Genomic DNA, 19,454 nt, shown 5'->3' with positions numbered 1-19,454 from the left:
CTGGTAGTGAGCGTTCTGTTTGCACTGGTTTTCAAGTTCCTCCAGAATGAAAGGCTGTCATTCAAAATGGCCCAGGTTACTCAGTCCTTGATCAGTGGAAAGTTAAATACAATGACTTTGCTATGTCTACTAACTAGCAAGGATGGGGTGATGAAGTCAGCTGATGACTGAACTTTAAACCCTAAGAAGTGTTAGGACTAGCTGTTGTGGCTCATTCACTCCTTAACATATTCTGGTTAATTGATAATCTTTCTAAAGAACTTATCCCTCAGCCTCTTTAACCACCACCTTTTGCAGGACAGTTTTCATCAGTGGAATTAAAGAATCTAGATGTGGCAAGATAGATTTGTATATTTTTATAGGTATATGAATTTTTTTAAGAATGTTGGGTTAGCACTAAAGCTATTATAGTCTGCAGAGTATTCTTGGTTCATGATAACTTCCAGTCATACAAATGCCAATAAAAAATATTTAAGTCAATTATAGTACATCTACACAGTTACTTAAAATTGTCATAGAAAAATGTTTATGACATGGAAAGATACTCATAATATATTCAGTGAGAAAGGGAGATTAAATAATAATATCTATAATTTGTCCTGCATCTTTTTTTTAAATGAAAAAGCATACTATACATATGCAAGTAAAACATCAAAAAACACACTAAAGTCTTAACAGTTATTAGTCTGGGCAAAAGATTTATGAATAGATTTTTTTGTGAGTTTGGTTTCTTTGTGTGTGTTCCTGAAGTATCTTCATTTACCATGTATATGGTTATAATTAAAACAAACTTTTATAATTAAAAACAAACTTTTCCTTTTTAAAAGATGATAGTAGAGTATGATTGGCTGGCTACTTAGACAAGAATTCATAGTGTATGTGCATGCCATGTCATCACAAGATCTGAGGTTCATCCTTAACCTTCAATTTTATAAGCACAATTTGATTAATTCACTATAGAAATGATGGTGGCACAAAAATGATCAGACTGGTTCCCTTCTCTCAACTCTCATCACCACTGCCTGTATTATCTTCCCATTAGGATAGATTCCCCCAAGTGTGATCAATTCTTCAAAGAATTTGACTCTCCCATGGCTCTGAAGCAAGGGTACCAAATGAGGTACTTTTTTTTTTATAGCAATGCAGGGTTGACAGATCTACCAGATTCAAAGGGTTCCCAGCTTAGAGCACTGTGTTCAAGAGCAAGACTTAGTTGTCCTTAGGCAGTTTTATTTGCAACAAGGAAGGGAGACAGGCAAAGCCCCAACTCCCAGAAGGAAGATTTAGCCATTGCTTATAAGCACTATTTGGTTAGTCACATGTTTTCTTCTTTGCAGTTGACTAAACTTCAGGTTAAGCTCATTGGGTTGCAGTCCAGTCTCCAAAGCAGTTAGTAAAAACTGCCCAGACCCTGAGAATTCTGTCTTATCTAACAACAATGTAGCACTCTCCTATGAGCACTGAGTATTTTTTTCTGTCATTTGACAGTTTTAAAATTATTCTTTAATTTGCTTTTTCAAAAAAAAATTCTAGTAGCCATGACAAATTCACATTCTTTTTACTCATTCTATTTCCTTCGGTTATAACTTTGAGAAAATGGGGATTCCATTTTCATGAGGGGAAAAAGCAGATGTGGGGAAGGAGCATAGTTCTAAATGGCCTCCCACTTCCAAGCTTGACTCCCTCCAAACAGCAACCAGTGAAGTCACTTTAAAACCTTAGTCGATCAACTTCCTCTTCTGCTCAAAACCATCCAGTGGTTTCCCATTGCTTTTAAAATAAAATTCAGCTGTGCCACCACCGGCAAGGCTGTGCTGTGCAACCTTGTTTATTGCAGCCACACAGGCCTTTGTTCCTGAACCATCCCACTTGTCACATTAGAGCCTTTGTCCTAGTTCATTGACGTAGACACTTGGCTCCTTGTCCTTCAGGGTTTTTTGGCTCAAACATATCACCTCCTCAGACTGCCTTCCATGTCTCCCCATCCGATTCATTGTTTTAGTTTGTTTATTGCATCTATCACAGCCTGAGATGATCCTTCCTTTGGTGATTCACTGGTTCTTTTTCTGGCCCATACCACAAAGGAAGCTAGGAGACAAGCAACCTTAATTGGCTCCTTTATTGCAGCAGCCCCCGCCTCTTGATTAGACATTGCTAGTTAAGAGAATGAAGAGCTATGTGGGCCTGCCTCAGTGCTCTTTTCATTTTTATTTTTTTCCGTGCAGAAAGTAAAGCAGTTTATTGGCAGGGTGCCAAGCGAAGAGACATAGTGAGTTAATGCTCAAAATCCGAACTTGCAGTGCCCTTCATCTTTACTGAAGGGGTTAACTAGACGAATGTGAACAAGGTTAAGGAAGCACCCTCGAAATGAAGCCAAAGCTCCTGCATTACAACAAACCTCGGGAGGACGAAGTCTTCATAGGGTATTGGGGAGCCAAAGGGTGGAGAGTAAATAGGAAGAATCAGCGAGGTGTAGTCTCTTTTCACATGTTGGACTTAGGACAATGCTTTGAGAAAGCTATTTGGGTCTAGAGTCACTTGGAAGAGTTTTCTTTATTTCAGATAAGGTAGCTTGATTGAAAGCAAACAGGAAGCACCCTGCGAAGAGTAAGAGCGAAGACCTGCGAGTGCCGCAGCACTTTGGCGGAATCCACACCATCGGTAACAGGCCACCCGCCTTTGTGGCCCCGGGTCCTCAGCCCTCCCCAGCGACCCAGGTCCCACTGCAAACGCCACCCTTCGTCCCTTCGCAGATCTTCTTGGAGCGCTAAAAGAGCTTTCAAAACACTAAATGAAACTGACATCTTTTCCTAAATTGAAAAAAAACCCTGAAATTTTCAGAAACGCGCAGAAAAAGAAGGTCTGGTACCCGCATTTCTCTGGGCCTCCCATCCACCTCCACCCCCGTTCTCCTACGCACAGATCTTCCACGTCCAGGGCGGGGCGTAGCCGCTGACGCCACCGCGGGACTGCGCAGCCGCGGGGCGGGCTCTTAGGTGGTGTCGCGCGCCGAACAGTTCGCGCGGGAGCGGGACGTCAGGGCGCTGGGTCCGCAGGTCGGTAGGATCCGGAGCTGCTGCGGGGCGGCGGGGAAGCCAGGATGGCGACTTCGAACCGGAAGACCTCGACCCCAACCCCCCTGGCCTCCAAGAGAGCTCACCCGAGAGATCCCTCGGCGGAGGTCCCGAGCAAAAGTAGTAAGAGTTCGGCGCCGCCCCTGCCGTTACCGTCGTCCGGACCTTTTGTGGAAGGGTCTATCGTCCGCATCGCGATGGAGAACTTCCTGTGAGTGGCCGGAGGCCGCACGGCGGTGGGGAAGGCGAGTGGGCCCTCAGGCTGGGGGCGCGCGCGGCGGGTGTGCGCGCGTGGGTGGGTGTGTGTCTGCCTTGCGGTCTTGCGGAGAATTGTGAAGGGATTGCCAGCACATCTATTGGTAGGCTTTGGAGATTGATGTATGTGTTGGCGTGCTAGGTATGTGTCTTGTGTGATACAATATTTTTAAAAATTTGTTCTACCAACGTTTTTTCAAGGCGTCATTTGCTGAGAAGTGGACGTAGTGGGGATTAGGTCTCTGCCCGCTGGAAGCAGGGCCTACGGAGGAAAGACATATCTGGAATTCACACAATTATGGTCTTTAGGGACTCCTAGGAAGCAACAGTTTAATCAGAGTACTAGTGAGGTTGCAAAGTACCAGAAAATTAATCCTTACTGTCAATCGTTGGGCCTCTCAACGGACCCTTGACCCCAGCTAATCCACTTTTCTTCCCTGGTTCCTACCTACCTCTCCCTCCAGACAACTAATAATCGTACTAATCATTTTAGAATTCAGTAATGTGTTTTAACACAAATACCGTGTTAGTAATATAGCACCTTACAGTTCATTTGATCAAGATGTTTTTCAAGCTTGCACAGAGTGGCATAGGGGAAATAATTGCAGTAACATTAACATTTTTCCAAACACCTATAACGCCATTTATAGAAGTAGGTGCTTTATTTATACAATGCTCTCATTCTTTCTTCACAACAACTCTACATTATCTCTTGATGAGATAAGCCGACAGAGTTTCATTTGCCCACACACAGCTTGTTAGTAGCTGAATTACTATTTGAATCTAGATCAGGCAAGATCATCAAATGAATTACCAACGATAATGTATATATCAGAATGCCATAGGGGCACAAAGGATGAAGTGGTTAATATCTTCCACAACTGTGAGAAAGGGCTTTCTTTGTACCGATTTTATAAAAGTCTTAAAAGAAGGGAAGAGGACTGTAGACGGGAGGAACCACTTGCAGCAGTTTGTTATGTTTAGGAAGCATTAAGTATTTTAGTAAGATAGACCACAGGATGTGGACATAGGTGGTACCGAACAGGTAGGCAGCTATTGAGGTCTGTGTTTACTGTGCTAAGGAATTCCAGCTTCGTTCTATAAACAGCCAGGATGCGTATTGAGTAGTGAATAGCATGTGATTTATATTACTTTGGAAGCACTGTGAAGGATGATTTAGAAAGGGTGCAAGATTGGAGGCAAGAAGACCTTTGCAATACTAAGACAAGGGGTGATCAGGATTTGAACCTAGAAGTTGCACTGGGGAGTAGAAACAGCAAGAAGAGAGATTTGATGGGAGTTGGCTACAACTCCCATTAATTGTGATTAATTGTGAAGCATGAGGGTAAGGGAGATCTGCAGCGTTAGCTAATTGTTCAGATATGGTGCTGTTCAGAAGAGGGAGCAATTTGGAAAGAATAATAATAAATGCCTTTTGGACCCTGTGACTTGAAGTTTCCTGTGGGGCATCTAACAGAGATCTTCCATAGGCAGTATTTTTAACTATCTGAAGCTTACAGGAAAATGTGAACAGACGAGAAATTTGGGGATCATGCATATAAGTAATTGTCAAAGTTGCAGAAATGGTTCTGATTGCTCAAAAGGAAATAATAGATAAGAGGAATAGAAGGCCAAGTACAGAGTCCTGGAGGAATGCCAGCATAAGGATGAGCAGAAGAGGAAATCACAGGCTGAAAAGAGATTGTTCGGGGAGGTAAGAGAAAAACCAAGGGAGAGTATTATTAAAGAAGGCAAGGAAAAAGTGTTTCAAAAATATCTGCTATGTTGAAGTCAGATAACAGGACTAAAAAAGAGCCCACTGCGTTTGGCAGTTAGGAAATCTTTTACCCTTTGATGAAACAGTGGAAGAAAACTATTGCATTCATAAAAGAATGAATGAGTGAGGAAGTAACCTTGGATGTGAAGAGAATAAAAAATCTGAATGGAAAATGCAGAGCTAAGTAAGGTTTTATTTTCACAGTGAAAGGACTTGAGTTTTAGGAATGATGTAAGAGAGATAAGCTTAGGCAAACAAAATGGTCTGGAAAAGAACGGTCAAGGGAAGGATTCCTATGAGTGAACCAAGTCAAATAGGGTTGAGAGTGGAGGGAGAGATTTCTCGGCAGAAGGAACAGCATGTTTAAAGGCTTTCTCTGAGAAAGGAAGGAAGCCTAAAGTAGTCACGAAACTGAAAGAAATTCATCATAGGTAGAATTTAGAAGTCTGATAGAGAAGAGGGGGAGGGAGGTAGAAAGTACAAAAAGGGGAAGCTGGAGCTAAATTGTGAACGATCCTATTTTTTCTTTTTAAAAAATTTTTTAAACAACTGACTTCAGATTTGCATGTCTGTGAACATGATTTGGTGATTGATTGAGGGGTGTTGTATGCAGAGGTTAAGGAGATAGTAGAATAAAAGATAATGCAAAACTAATTAATACCTAGGTTTCTGATATGGTCAGTGGGGTGAATGAAGGTACCATTCACTAGGAGATCAGTGGGCTTTGTTTTGAATGTGCTGTTTGAGGTGACTGTTGTGGGACATCCAAACAAAGTTACTGAGGTGATGATTTAATTTATAGGTCACCTGGACTGACTTTCAATATATAGATACTACTCAAGGCCATAGAGAATACCCGAAATACCAAGCAAAGTATATAGTATGGGCCTTTGACAATAGCTGTTTCAGGGGAAGCTTAGGCAAAAGGGAACTCACACAAAATTTCCCAGTAAACATAGAGTCAGAACAGTTAATTTTTTTAAATATAAAGGATTTGTTTTGTTTTTGGCAACTCTTCCTGTTTATAATATATAGGCCACAAATACTTACACTTTTGTCTGTTTTCATTGTTTTGTTAAATACCAGTTGCATCATTATTTTAGAAAGATAGTTGCACAGAGATTTCACAGAAGGAGATTCGACTGTTTAAAGAATGGGGCATGTGTGTTGGGATTAAGAAGTTCCAAGTCAGATAATATTCCAGATGTGTGAAATTACCCAACTAGTTTTATTTTAACCATTGTGTAGAGTTCTGTCAAGACCCAGCTGCTAACAGAACAAAGTCTCTGAAATATAAAGTAGATAGATGTTATGTAGAGATATGGGGTGGAAACCTGCCAGAAAATACCTCTCCTTTACCATGTGTTTTTATCTTTATCACCACCTGGCATTTCAAAATTGTTCATTTCTTTGAGTATTACAATTGAAGTGTGTTTGGTTAAAATACAAGCTGTGGCAAAAGTAAGCTTACAGTTGTGAGTATGTGAAACATGGTTTGTTTTACTATTTATTAATTATTGTATATTTTCTATATGAACAACTGTAAACCTACTTTTGCCCCACCCAATATTTAGTAGGTTAGTAGCAGGTAAAACATTTATTCTTGGGGAATTAGTTGACAGCTAACTGAAACCCCATGGGAACAGGACATTCTTTATGGGTTTTAATTCAGGGTATTCAAAGACAAGCTAGAAAGCTCTCTGAGTCAGAGTTTGCTTCACGCTTTGCCATGGCTGTCTCAGGCGACTGTGAAGGATTAGATGCTGTTGCTGTAGGTGGAGCGCTAGACAGCGCGCAGCTTTCCGTCACAGGGACTGTCGCACAGTCGGTGTTGGTGCGTTCCTGTTCCTCCCATGGGATACATTTTATTCGAGTGTGGACTGTGCCTTCCTGGGTAAATTTCTGGCAGCAAATTAAAGCCAATGGATGTAATATTTTTAAATTAATAAGAAAACGAAACCAATGGGCTGATATACATCTTCAGTTTTCTAATTAGAGTAAAAACAATTTGTTTGGATTCTTTCAAATACTAGACTATGAAAAGTTGCTATTAAGTATTGTAATTAAGACAAATGAAATACAAAAATCTACAGACCTCAAATGAGCCATGGCTTCTCTTACATAAAATTTGTAAAAAATTATTTTATAGTTTTAAATTTTATTTTTCAATTACATCCAATATTATTTTGCATTCGTTTCAGAGGTACAGCATAGTGGTTAGACAATCATATACTTTACCAAGTGATCCTCTGATACTTCCAGGACCCACCTGGCACCACACATAGTTATTACAATATTAGTGCCTATATTCTCTATGCTGTACTTTACATCCCCGTGGCACAATAGCTATTGTTATAGTTACTCTATAACTGTTGTACCAATTGTACTTCTCCCTTCACCTTTTTTACCCAGCCTACCGCCCAACCCTCAGTCTGGCAACCATCAGTTTTTTTCTCTGTATCTGTGAGTCTTTCTGTTTTATTTGTTTATATTTTTCTTCAGATTAGCTCTTTTGTTTTTTCCACTGATAGATTTTTTCCCCTCTAGTTTATTAACAACCTATAAGTAATATTAAATTTGTAACATGAGCTGGCTTTTAAAGGAATTTGAGTAAGCCTGTAGATAATGGTAATGTAAAGCAAGAAAAAGTGCTTTAGTAAAGAAAATATTCTTCTTCTCTGCTTAGTGATTTTACCTTTTTCTAATTCAGAACATACGATATCTGTGAAGTATGCCCTGGACCCCATTTGAATATGATTATTGGAGCTAATGGGACTGGGAAGTCCAGCATTGTGTGTGCCATTTGCCTTGGATTAGCTGGCAAACCTGCTTTCATGGGACGGGCGGATAAGGTGAGTTAACATAAGTACTTTTTAAAAAATCTCAGAGGTGACTTGCTTTTAGTAAGAAATCAATGTCTGCATTTCAGTTCCTTTGATATAGTAAAAGCATAGTGCTTGAATATAAAGAATGAAGTTGGAAGGAAGAGAATCTGGGAGAAACTTTCCATTTCTAGAAGTATTTGGGGCTGTATCTATACGAAGAGAATTCTCTGAGTATATAACACTTGAAGTTCTTAGATAGTCTAAAATGTTGTTGGTTTTTTGTTTTGTTTTTTTAATATTTTGCCAGGCTTGTGGAAAGTAAATTTACCAAAGACAGAAACAAATAGTGTGGATCTGAAAACTTAAGTAACTCTGGAGTTGTTTTCCCAGGGGCAGTTGCTTACCTTGTACTTAAAAGCCTGGCTTTGAATTGGTTCCATGGGATAGGGGGCCCTGAAGGTGGTGGGAAAGGGCTAGAATATAAAATGAAAAGCCAAGCACCGTGTGCAGCAAAGAAAACATCTCAGAATGGACAGTGGGGTTCTTTACTTATCTCATTGTAAACTCTGAATACAATGGGGGGAAAAAAGAAACTCTTCCAAAGAATTCTTAACCATAAGCCTTAACACATGTTTGGGGCCCAGATTCATATTACCTGTATGGCCTAACTATCATAAATGGTAATTTTAGTTTAGAGTGGCTTCAGTTAGTAATATCTCTAGGCATTGGCAGAAGTAAATGCAGATCTGCTTACGAAAAATAGCTTCAGTGCTATCCTCAAAAGAATTCAGACATAAAAGCCTAAGAAATCATGAGTCCATAACTAAAAATCACAAAACATAGGACAAAATGAATTCATTTTGTTTATACTATAAGGTAGTATATATAGTAAGTGTGCAGTAGCATTGTGTCTAAAAAAAATGTACATACCTTAAAAAATACTTTATTGCTAAACAGTGCAAACCACATGAGCTTTCAAGTCACCATCTTTTTGGCATTGATAGACTCACTCAGTGCAAGGTAGCCATAAAACTTCAGTTTGTATGTCAAAAAAACCAACATCTGCAAAGTGTAATAAAATGAAGTATTTCTGTATGGATGATCAGCAATTAAGCTTGAACTAATGGAAATGTTATAAACACTGTGGTCAACAATTGGAGAGCACATACTCTTTTTAAGCACAAATGGAACATTAAAAAACACCATCTACTGAGCCATAAAGCAAATATTAAAGAGTTGTTATTGTACAGGCCATATTCTCTGACCACAATTCTGTTAAAAGAGAAGTAATAGCAAAAAAATAACTAAGTTTATTCCATTTGTTTGGAATAAAAAATATAATTCTGTGTTATACATAGCTCAAAGAAGAAATCTTAATGGAAATTAAAAAATAACAGCAGAAAATAGTTAACAGTGATATAGTAAGCCCCACAAAACAAAAACTACTTCCAAAAAGACTAATGAAATCAGTAACCTCTGAAAAGATAATGTGGGTGGTGGGGTAAAGAACAGAAAATAAAGGAATGTAAAAGGTAGCAGTTAAGGTATGTTACCTTGTGGTCCATACACCCCCAAATTTAAGAAGTTTGAAAATACAAAAGGTTAATTCTTGCTTTTGCTACTTACCTAGTCTAGATCCTTTGTGGTGACTTAATGTCCCTAGGCCAATGGAGTCATTTCAGTACATACTTCCATGATTGTCACATTGGGGAAGGGAAATTGGCTGTTAAAATTTCCTCCAAGAAGTGTGATACATCTTTGTTTCACTGAAGTGTCAGCAAAGCAAGTTGAAAGGACACACCTTGCATCAAAGAAAATGGGTAAATACAAGTCTGCCATGGGCTTGACGGAGAAGCAGAATATTCACGAACTGCCCTGGTGGTTACCACTGACACGTTGCCAGAATGCAGCAGAAATTTTAAAGGATTTTAAGTGCCCCGACTGCTGTGGCTCAGTCGGTTGGGCATTGTTTCACAGAGTGAGAGGTTGCTGGTTCAGTTCCTGGTCAGGGCACATACCCAGGTTTGGTTCCCAGTTGAGGGGCTTACGAGAGGCAGCTGATTGATATTTCTCTCCCTCTCTCCCTCCTTTTCCCTCTCTCTAAAAAATAAATAAATAAAATTTAGAAAACGATTATAAGAATATTATGAACCACTTTATGCCAATAAATTTTAAATATTTTAAAAAAATGAATATATAGGTTTCTACAACTATAGAAATTATCAAAACTGACTCTAATGAAAAAAAATAAGTCAGCTGTTAACATTTTTCTCAGAACACCAGACAATTATGGATTAGTTCAACAGCAATAATTACTTATTTTACATAGAGAATATGACCCTAGGTACCAAAATTGATCGAGAAAAGAGTGAGAAAATTATAAGCCTGTCTCATTCATTCATGAATATAGAAGCAAAATTCTCAAAAAAAAAGAAAGAAAAGAATCTGCTGAATCTAGTACAGAAAATGCTTAATACATCATGATCAAATTGAATTTATTTAAGGCATGGGAGAGTGATTGAACATTAGAAAAACGTAACATAATATGTTTTAAAGAACTGCATGATCATCTCAATAAATAATTATTAAATTCACAGTAATTTATGATTTAAAAACTCATAGCAAATTAGGAATTGATGGGATCTTTCTTAATTTTATAAAAGATGTCTTTGAAAGTACATAGCAAATTTGGTAATAAGCCAAGGTTACCTACTATCATGGCTGTTCAACATTGTACTGGAAGACAAAGTAAAGATACAAGTTGGAAAGACAGAAAATGGTCATTCACAGGTCATATGAGTGTCTGCGTAAAAACCACATACACACAAAACTCTAGATAAGCTTCCTGAGCATTAATATGGAATTATCTAAGGATTGTTAGATACAAGATTATATAGCAAAAGTCAATTGCAAAGGTACACTATTAATGAACAGAAAAATATAATAAAAGTAGGCACCATTTATAATAGCAACAAAAGTACAAGTTACAGAGCAGTAAGTAAACAGAAGACATGTATGGACTGTATTCAGAAATTCAGAAATGATCTGCCCTGGATAGAGTAGCTCAGCGGATCGAGTGCGGGCCTGCAAACTAAAGGATCGCAGTTCGATTCCCAGTCAGGGCACATGCCTGGATTGCAAGCCAGTTCCCAGCATGGGACACGAGAGGCAACCATACATTGATATTTCTCTCCCTCTCTCCTTCCCTCCCCCCTCTAAAGATAAATAAAATTTTAAAAAATGATAAATATTAACAAACTTTAATGTTTGGTTAAATGGAGAGAATCACTGTATCACTGACATAAAAATGTTATTCTTCACACATATCCAATATCATTTCAGTCAGAATCCCAATACCGTTTATAGAAAATCACAAGATGGTTCTAAAATTTAGAAGGAAGAACAAAAGACCAAATAATAGCTTAGATACAGCTAAAGAAATAGAACAAAATGGGGAAACTTGTCCTACCAGATATTAAGACTTAATATGAAATTATAGTAATTTAAGACACATGCTTTGGTGTAGAAATATAAAATAGACCAATGTGATGTGACAGAATGAAAAGCCCAGATATAAAACCGTGATTAGTATGCTCTTGATTTATGACAGAACTGACCCTGTAGGTGTGTGGGGAGGAAATGGATAAATGGTACTGAGACAATTGGCTCTCCAGACAGGAAAAAAAGAAATTGCGTGCTGTTCTCACACTGTAACAAAAAAGAATTTAAGGTGAGTTGAAGATGTAAATGGGATTTACTAGAAAGGTTTATTTTCAAAAATTTTATTTATTTACTTTTAGAGAGAGGGGAAGGGAAGGAGAAAGACAGGGAGAGATACATGGATCTGTTGCTTCTTGCTCGCCCCTGACTGGGGACCAGGCCCACAGCCCAGGCATGTGCCCTAACTGGGGATCAAACTGGTGACCTCTCAGTTTGCCTGGGTTGCTGGCCAGGTGCCCAGTAGGGGGCACATAAGAGGCGAGTATGCATTGATATTTCTCCCTCTCTTTCTCCCTCCCTTCCTCTCTCTCTAAAAATAAATAAATAAAGTTTTTTAAAAAGTGGTTTGTAAAGTTTTGTGCTGGAGATTTCTCACTGGACGATGCTCCGTGGTTGGGTAGACCAGTTGAAGTTCATACTGATTAAATCAAGCCATTGATTGAGAACAATCAGTGTTATACTGCATGGGAGATAGCTGACATACTCAAAATATCCACATCAATAAAGTTATTGGTGAAAATGAAAAATGTATCCTCTGTTTTATTGAAAAAAACTAAGTAGACTTTTTGGCCAACCCAATACATGGTTTTATTTCTTAAACGGTACATGAGGTATATATATACCGCTTGGTATATATTTCACATAGAAACCTGTTTTAAAAAGTAGGCCTTGAGAGTTGAGTTGATAACCTACTGTAAAATATTCTTAAAACTTGAAATGATTCTTTACATTTTTCTAAAGTTATTGTGAATATTGCAATATTATCAAAAGAATATTTTAAAAAACAATATTATAGGTTTCTTAGCCAGGCTAAAAAATTAATGTAGGGCTATAAGATTGAGGCATAGATTGCTTAAGATTATAAATAAACCTATTCAAAATATGTGCATGTTTTTAATGTTATATGGGAGGCATTTATGAGGTAGAAAAGGTACCACTCTGTTAGTAATTAGCCTTCTGACCTTAGTTAATTGTCTGGACTTCCATTTTTCTTTATTTCAAAGATAAGGGGGTTGGAATAGATAACTTCCAAGGACCAAGTCAGAATTTTATAAATATTAATGTAGTTTTCAATTGTCATAAATTATTAATTCTTACCTCTGCATAATGGTTTGCTAGATTGTACTCCACGGTGTGTATAGTAAGAATAGATTGGGCTGTAACAATTTTCACCAACCTTTCGGTGAAAATTGTCAAATGAAGACACTTCTCATTTTTAAGTGATAGAGGTTTTTAAGGAGGCTGGCAGTGCATTTTCTTAGATGACAAATTGCAGACTTCGGGTATCCAGAGATGTACAAGTATTTAGGGAATGCCCATTTACTTAGCAAACATTTTTAATGTTGTCTTTATGTTTGAATGCTAATATAAAAATTTAACACTGGCATGTTGGGTACCATTCATATATGTACTCTACAGTAAGAACTGCCTCCTGATTTTTTCTTTTGCTTGGTACAAAGTATTTTGAATGCTGCAAGCTAGTACATAGCCATTGTCTTTTCTTAAACAGAGAGGTTAAGTTTTTGCTTTTCTCAAGGTCATGTAACTTATCTATTACTTTCTAGTGACAAGAACAGACTCTTCCACCTTTCTGGAACTCAAGTGTCATCATTTATTAAATGGATATAATACATATCTCATAAGGTAGCTCATGAGTATTAAATGAGAAAAATTGTATGTGAAGAGCTTAGCACAGCAGGATATAGTAACATTTAATAAATGTTAGTTGTGTGTATGATTGTTATCACTGCTGTTACCACTATTAAAAAGATAATTATTTCCCAGGTGTCTTATAGCCTGACTTAAGATTCAGTCTGATTTTTTTATGCTCCAAGTCTGTTTTCATGCTTATGCTCATACACATGTAGAAACTAGCTCAAATAGTCTTACTTAAATTATATTTACCCCGTGTATTGCTCTTTTTAAAAATATACTTGGTGACAGTTATCTCCTGATTAATAACTGGATAAGTTACTAATATTTAATCTGTGCAACTACATTGAAGTTTCTAGTAACTTCAGTGAGATTGGCTATATAGCTCTTTATGGCTATTCTGTAGAACTTGTTTCCCACTGGCTTTCTTCTCTCTGGGAGTGTGTTAGGTATAATGGCTAAGAACCCAAGCTCTGGAGCTAGATTACCTGGGTTTAGATCCTTGCTCTGTACCACTTACTGGCTTTGTCATGAGTTTTGTGGGAGGCTGTCTGGCACATAAAAAGTTCAAGAATTGGTGACTAATATTACTGCTTTTTGTGGGTAGAAACAATAAAGGGGCATTTAATACAAAGTAGTTTTTGAGTTACTATTGATCTGACAAATAATAACTGCTAAATCTCTTAACCTGAGAATGTCATTACACAGTTCACTATGTTTTTTTGTTTTTGTTTTTGTTTTTTTTAATTTCTTAGGTTGGCTTTTTTGTGAAGAGAGGATGTTCCAAAGGCATGGTTGAAATTGAATTGTAAGTGTTAAAAGTGCTGAAACTACTTCTATCCCTACAATTTCTTAGCTTATGTTTATGCTTTCTTGATGACTGTAGAAAAGAATAATAAAATAGTATTATGACATAAATATTGGAAATATTTCAAGAATATTTAATCCAGATAAATTTTTAATACATCTTTAAAACCAAAATTGTAAGAATTTTTTTAAATTAGTAAGGAAACTATAAGTTTATAGAAGATAATGCAATAGAAATTTCTCCGTTACATACTCATTATGAAATTGCAGCATTTTTTTACAAATTTAAAATATTTTTGTGTGTGTTGATTTTGAAAGTAATACTTGCTTGATAAAAATGCTAATAATATAGAAGTGTATAAAGTTGAATAGGAAGGTCTTCTTGATATAATTGTACTTCTCAAAGTACCCGGTAAATAATTTGGTGAATCTCATGTATGGCAAGTATTCGGCACCAGTGTCACCATTTTCCATTTCCTCCTTCATGGCAGAGATCGATAATTCACTATGGTATTTTTTTTCCTCCAGCCTAGATGTTATCAGTTTACCACTCTTGGCATCCATTTCTGATGGATCAGAGTTAGGCTTTAAGATGAAACCAGTTAACTATCTTGGTGTATATACTCCCAATCTTTTATAGATGAAAATGCACATGATTTAGGTGATTTTTAGAAAGTTTTTTCAGGGGGAGTGTTTATAGAAAATCATGGAATTTTTTAGCTGAAATAGCTCTCAGAGAGTATCTAATAGTCCTGTCATTTTATAGGATATGAGGAAGTGATCTTGTTACTCAGAAATGGTTAGAAAAAGTTTTGAAGTGATCTTTTTACTCAAAAATAGTTAGAAAAGTTTTTACTTACGTAGAGATGAGTAGTAAGTACACATGGAAGTAAAAAGAAAATAGATTTTACTTACCTTATTAAAATACATAATGAGTATTTTACTGAAGGATACAAAACCAAGATCTGAATAAATGTTGAAACATATTCTGTTCCTAGAAACATAAATTTAATATTAATATGCCAGTCATTTCCAAATTAATATATACATTTGATATAATTCCAGTGAGAGTCTCAACAGGTAAATTTACAAGTTGATTCTAAAGTTCATCTGAAAGAATAAATGTGCCACAAAACCCAAGGAGATTTTGAAAAAGCAGAATCATGAATAACATATTTGTGTACCAGATGCTAAAGTATACTATAAAGTCGTTTATAGCATGTTATTGGTGCAGAAAGAGCAGCAGAATGGAGAAAATTGGGACGGAGCTAAATGTATATGAGAATTTAATTTATTGTTTAAATGGGTGGTATAATTACTCATATTGAGTTGGAATAATGGGCTATTAATGTTTCTTAAACAGAAAATAGGCTATATGCTTACTAGTTATCAAGGAAATTAAAATAATGATTTTTTTCCTCTCTGTTTTGGAAAATTAAATATAAAATTCATTAATATGAAGGTACAGGGAAGTTAATCTTGTCATGAATTGTTCATGGGAACCTAAGCAGTATATCATATTTGGCAGTATTTATTGTCCAAAATAGAATTTTAAATAGAAATATTCTTTGATCTGGTTACTGTTCTAACAAAGATTTACTCATTTGCACAAAATTAGCTTTTTCCTAATTTTAATAGTGAAAAATTATAAACAACTCAAAAGTCCATCGTTAAATAAAATTTGCTATGTCATACAGTATCCATATGGATATAATCTGGGTGGACCTTGAAAATATTATGCTTATTGAAATAAGCTAGACACAAAGACTGTAGTCTATAATTCCATTTATGTAAAATGTTCAGAATAGGCAAATCCATAAAGACAAAATAGATTAGTTGTTGCTGGGGTATGAGGGGAGGGGAGAAATGGGGAGTGACTTTTTAATAGGCATGCGCTCCTTTTGGGGGTGATGAAAAAACTCTGGAATTATATGGTGGTGATATTTGCACAGTCTTGTAAGTATATTAGAAACCATTGTTGCTACATACATTCTTTTACCTTAAAATGGTGAAAATGATAAATTTAACATTATGTGTATTTTCCCACAATAAAAAATTTGAATTTTTATTTCAAAAAGGTAGAAAATAGATGTGAATTATATCTTGGTTTTAAAAATTGCCAAAGATACTTGTGAGTTAGCCCTGAGACTGTTGATTAATCACAGTGGTTTCTTAGATATTGAAACTAAAACAAATATACTAAGCCAGTTACATGTATAAAATGCAGGCAGAGAATTAGTATTTAAATTTCAAAATTCTTTTATGGACAGCTGCAGATGTTAAGCACTCTTGACTTTCTATTATGACTCTCTAAGGCCCAGTTGTTTTCTTAGTTATCTTAATAGATAAACTACTAGCTCTAATAATCTAACCAGTGACCATTAACCAGAGTTCTGTTACCAAGTCTAGCACAAGGGGAGGTTTCCCTTTCCACAAACAACACGGTTACATTGTGGTTCCGCATGGCCTTGAGAGTACTAAAGCAAACCTGTTAGTCAGCAGTTACTGAAATTGTTATTGCTGTTGAATAAATCCTGCATTAATTAGGCATGTACTCATTGAGTATAATGGTGGATAGAATAAACTCTGGCATGGAATTATGAGATCATTTTTCAACTCTTTATTGAGTGCCTGTACCTTGGGGAATATAGCATTCTGCCTTCGTGGCATTTATGATTATGGGGGGAGGACAGAAAAATAAGTAGGTCAGATAGATATTATGTTCGATGATGATAATAAGTGTAGAACAATAAAGCAGGAAAGGATAGGGAGTACCAGAGGGGTGGTTACAGTATTAAATAAGATGACTAGGAAAGTTTTCAGTGAGAAAATAGTATTTGAGCCAAGACATGAAGGAGATAAGGGATGAGCATGGAGATACTTGGGGAAATAGCATTTTGGGTAGAGGAATCTGCAAATGCTAAGATCCTGCATTGGTACCCAGTGTTACTGAATTGCAGTGAACAGGAGACTAGTAAAAGATAGATCTGAAAATATCGAGAAGCCAACTAACTCACAGAGCCTTGTAGGCCAATGTAAAGACTTTGCATTTGTTTTCAATAAGATGTGAGGCCACCAGGATTTGTGCAAAGGCGTGGCATTTAGATTGCTGTGTGAAAAACAGATTGTAGGAGAATAGAGGCAAAAGCTTGGATTTCAGTTAAACGACTAATAGAATAACCCTAAGAGAGATTAAGATAGTTTAGGATTTGCTCACAAATTGGATAGAGGGTGGGAAGAAAGGCATCAAGGACTGTAAAGTATCTGGCATCCTTAAGTGTGGAGATTCTACTAAGTGAGGTTGAGAAACCTTCTACAGGAGGTTTTGGGGTAAGATCAGAAGTTCATGTTGGAGCAAATCATATATCATTCAGTTAAGGTGCTACTACTTATAAAATGCAGCTTCCTGTAACAGAGTTTAAAATGTGCATCCCAATTTCAGAAATGTTAAGGCATAAACCAACAATAAAAAGAACCAATGCTTTTCAAAGGTAGTAGACCACTGGGTAAAGTTTGAGGTGCCTCGTAGATGAATGTTGAGTGGGTAGAACTAAACCTTATTGCAATGCAGCATTTAGAGTTCGAACATAGGAAAGGAAACTGAAGAATTTGCAAGTCAGAAGAATGTATCTGGAATGTAAAGCTTTAAATGCCGACGAGGGAGTAATCTGTGTCTGATACTGCTGATAGGTGTGGTAAAGTGAGGGACTGAGGACAGAGCTCAAGATTTAGTCATCATTGACCTTGACAAGGTTTGAGGGGAGCTGGTGCTTTTATTTACTCCTTGAATGTTTAGGAAGGCCTGTTGAAAATACTTATGAGCTGAGAACTGAATGATAAAAATGAGCCAACTATAAGAACTGGAATTAGAGTATTCTGGGCAGAGAAAATAGTTTATGTATAGATCGGAGGTGGCATTGTTTCTGAGGAACAGGAAAGTGGTAGTTTGGCTTGAATAAAGTGAGATTGTTTTATGATTCTGAAAAATGTCATTTACATTGTTGGGAGTATTCCTTTCTGTTCAATTAATTTCCTGATATTCACCCAGTTTTTCATTCTTAGATTAAGCGCAGTGGTCATAATTTGCTTTTGATGCATTGATAGATTTGCTGTCTTGTGTTATTGGGATTTTTACATCAGTATTTTGTTTGTGAGTTATTTGAATGTTTGGTTAAATTTAGTGGTAAAATCATCTGAGTCTAGAGTTTTTTGTTTTGTTTCTTTTTTATTTTTAACTTGATTTATTTAATGGCAGTGGGATTGATTAGTTTTTGTTTTCTTGCATAGTTGTGGTAATTTTTAGTTTTCTAAAAATTTTTTCAGTTTTTCCTAGTTGTATTTCCTTTTTTATTCATGTTTTTTTCTTGATTTGAAAAAAATGGTTTTTCAGTTTTATTAGTCTTTTTCAATGTGTTAACTTTTGAAATTGTTTTGGGTTTTATATCAGTTTTCTATTTCATTAATTTTTACTGTCATTTTTTCTAATCCTTTAAAGTTTTGGTTTTCTTGTTTTTTTATTTCTTGAAATGAATACCTGTACTAATTTTCAGTCTTCTGTTTTTTTCTAACAAAAATAGTTTTGGTTAAAATTTTCCTGTTGGTATTTAGTTCCATCTCCCAAATTTTGGTACATAATATTTTTTCTCTTTATCTTTTCTAAATATTGAATACATTTTCTTTGAGGTTATAATTAGAAGTTGTTTCAAATTCTAATGCAGTGATTTTCTCGTTATATTTCACTATTGATTTCTACTTTCATAGTAGTGTGGTTAAAAGTATGTACACACACATAAATATATAGTATGTGTATATACCCGCACACATGGTCTTTATGTTATTACTAATCCTCTGAAATTTGTTTAGGCTTATTTTTTGTAATGAGCTTTCATAATTGTCACTTGTTTGGTTGAAAGAATGGTCTGCTATTGAATGGGCAGTCTTCCATATTTGTCCATAGTTCAGGCTTACTAAGTATTAAATCTTACATTTTTGCTCATATCAACTGTCAGATTGATTCCTAATTTCTGAGAAAAGTATGTTATACTAACCCTCTCTGTAGGTTTGTCAGTAACCCCTGTCCTGTCCGTTTTTGCTTTATGTTTGAAACATTGTTAGTTGCAACTAAGATTCAAATTTTTCTATCTTCCTGGTGAATTGAACTTTTTATTATTATGTACTAACTTTATTTTTTAATGCTTTTTGCCTGGGAGTCTTTTTAATTTGCCATTAATGTAGTGAGCAGTTTTTTTCTTTTTTTGAAAGTATATTTTTTGACTTTTTCATTTATTTCAGTCTTTTATCTTTTGTATTTCATTTAAACATGCATAGCTGGGTTTTTAAATA

General features: G+C 36.2%; 1 protein-coding gene across 7 annotated transcripts in view; it reads left to right on the top strand.

Moving 5' to 3' along the window:
• Positions 1–2,986: 2,986 nt before the first annotated feature.
• SMC5 (structural maintenance of chromosomes 5) overlaps positions 2,987–19,454 on the top strand; it is a 101,548-nt gene continuing 85,080 nt past the window's right edge. For 4 of the 7 annotated variants that reach the window (XM_037157588.2, XM_037157587.2, XM_037157586.2 and 1 more), the window contains exons 1-3: positions 2,988–3,285; positions 7,817–7,958; positions 14,060–14,112. In XM_037157588.2, the coding sequence (XP_037013483.2) occupies positions 3,101–3,285; positions 7,817–7,958; positions 14,060–14,112 (380 nt within the window). In that variant the 5' untranslated portion in view covers positions 2,988–3,100. Of the gene's footprint in view, positions 3,286–7,816; positions 7,959–14,059; positions 14,113–19,454 lie in introns of all 7 variants that reach the window. The other 3 variants (XM_037157590.2, XM_037157589.2, XM_053656316.1) reach the window with 2 other exon arrangements.

Source organism: Artibeus jamaicensis, unplaced genomic scaffold, assembly GCF_021234435.1.
Source record: "Artibeus jamaicensis isolate MK-2021 breed Jamaican fruit bat unplaced genomic scaffold, CSHL_Jam_final scaffold_1964, whole genome shotgun sequence".
NCBI lineage: Eukaryota > Metazoa > Chordata > Mammalia > Chiroptera > Phyllostomidae > Artibeus > Artibeus jamaicensis.
This window is presented reverse-complemented; position numbering and strand designations above follow the sequence as displayed.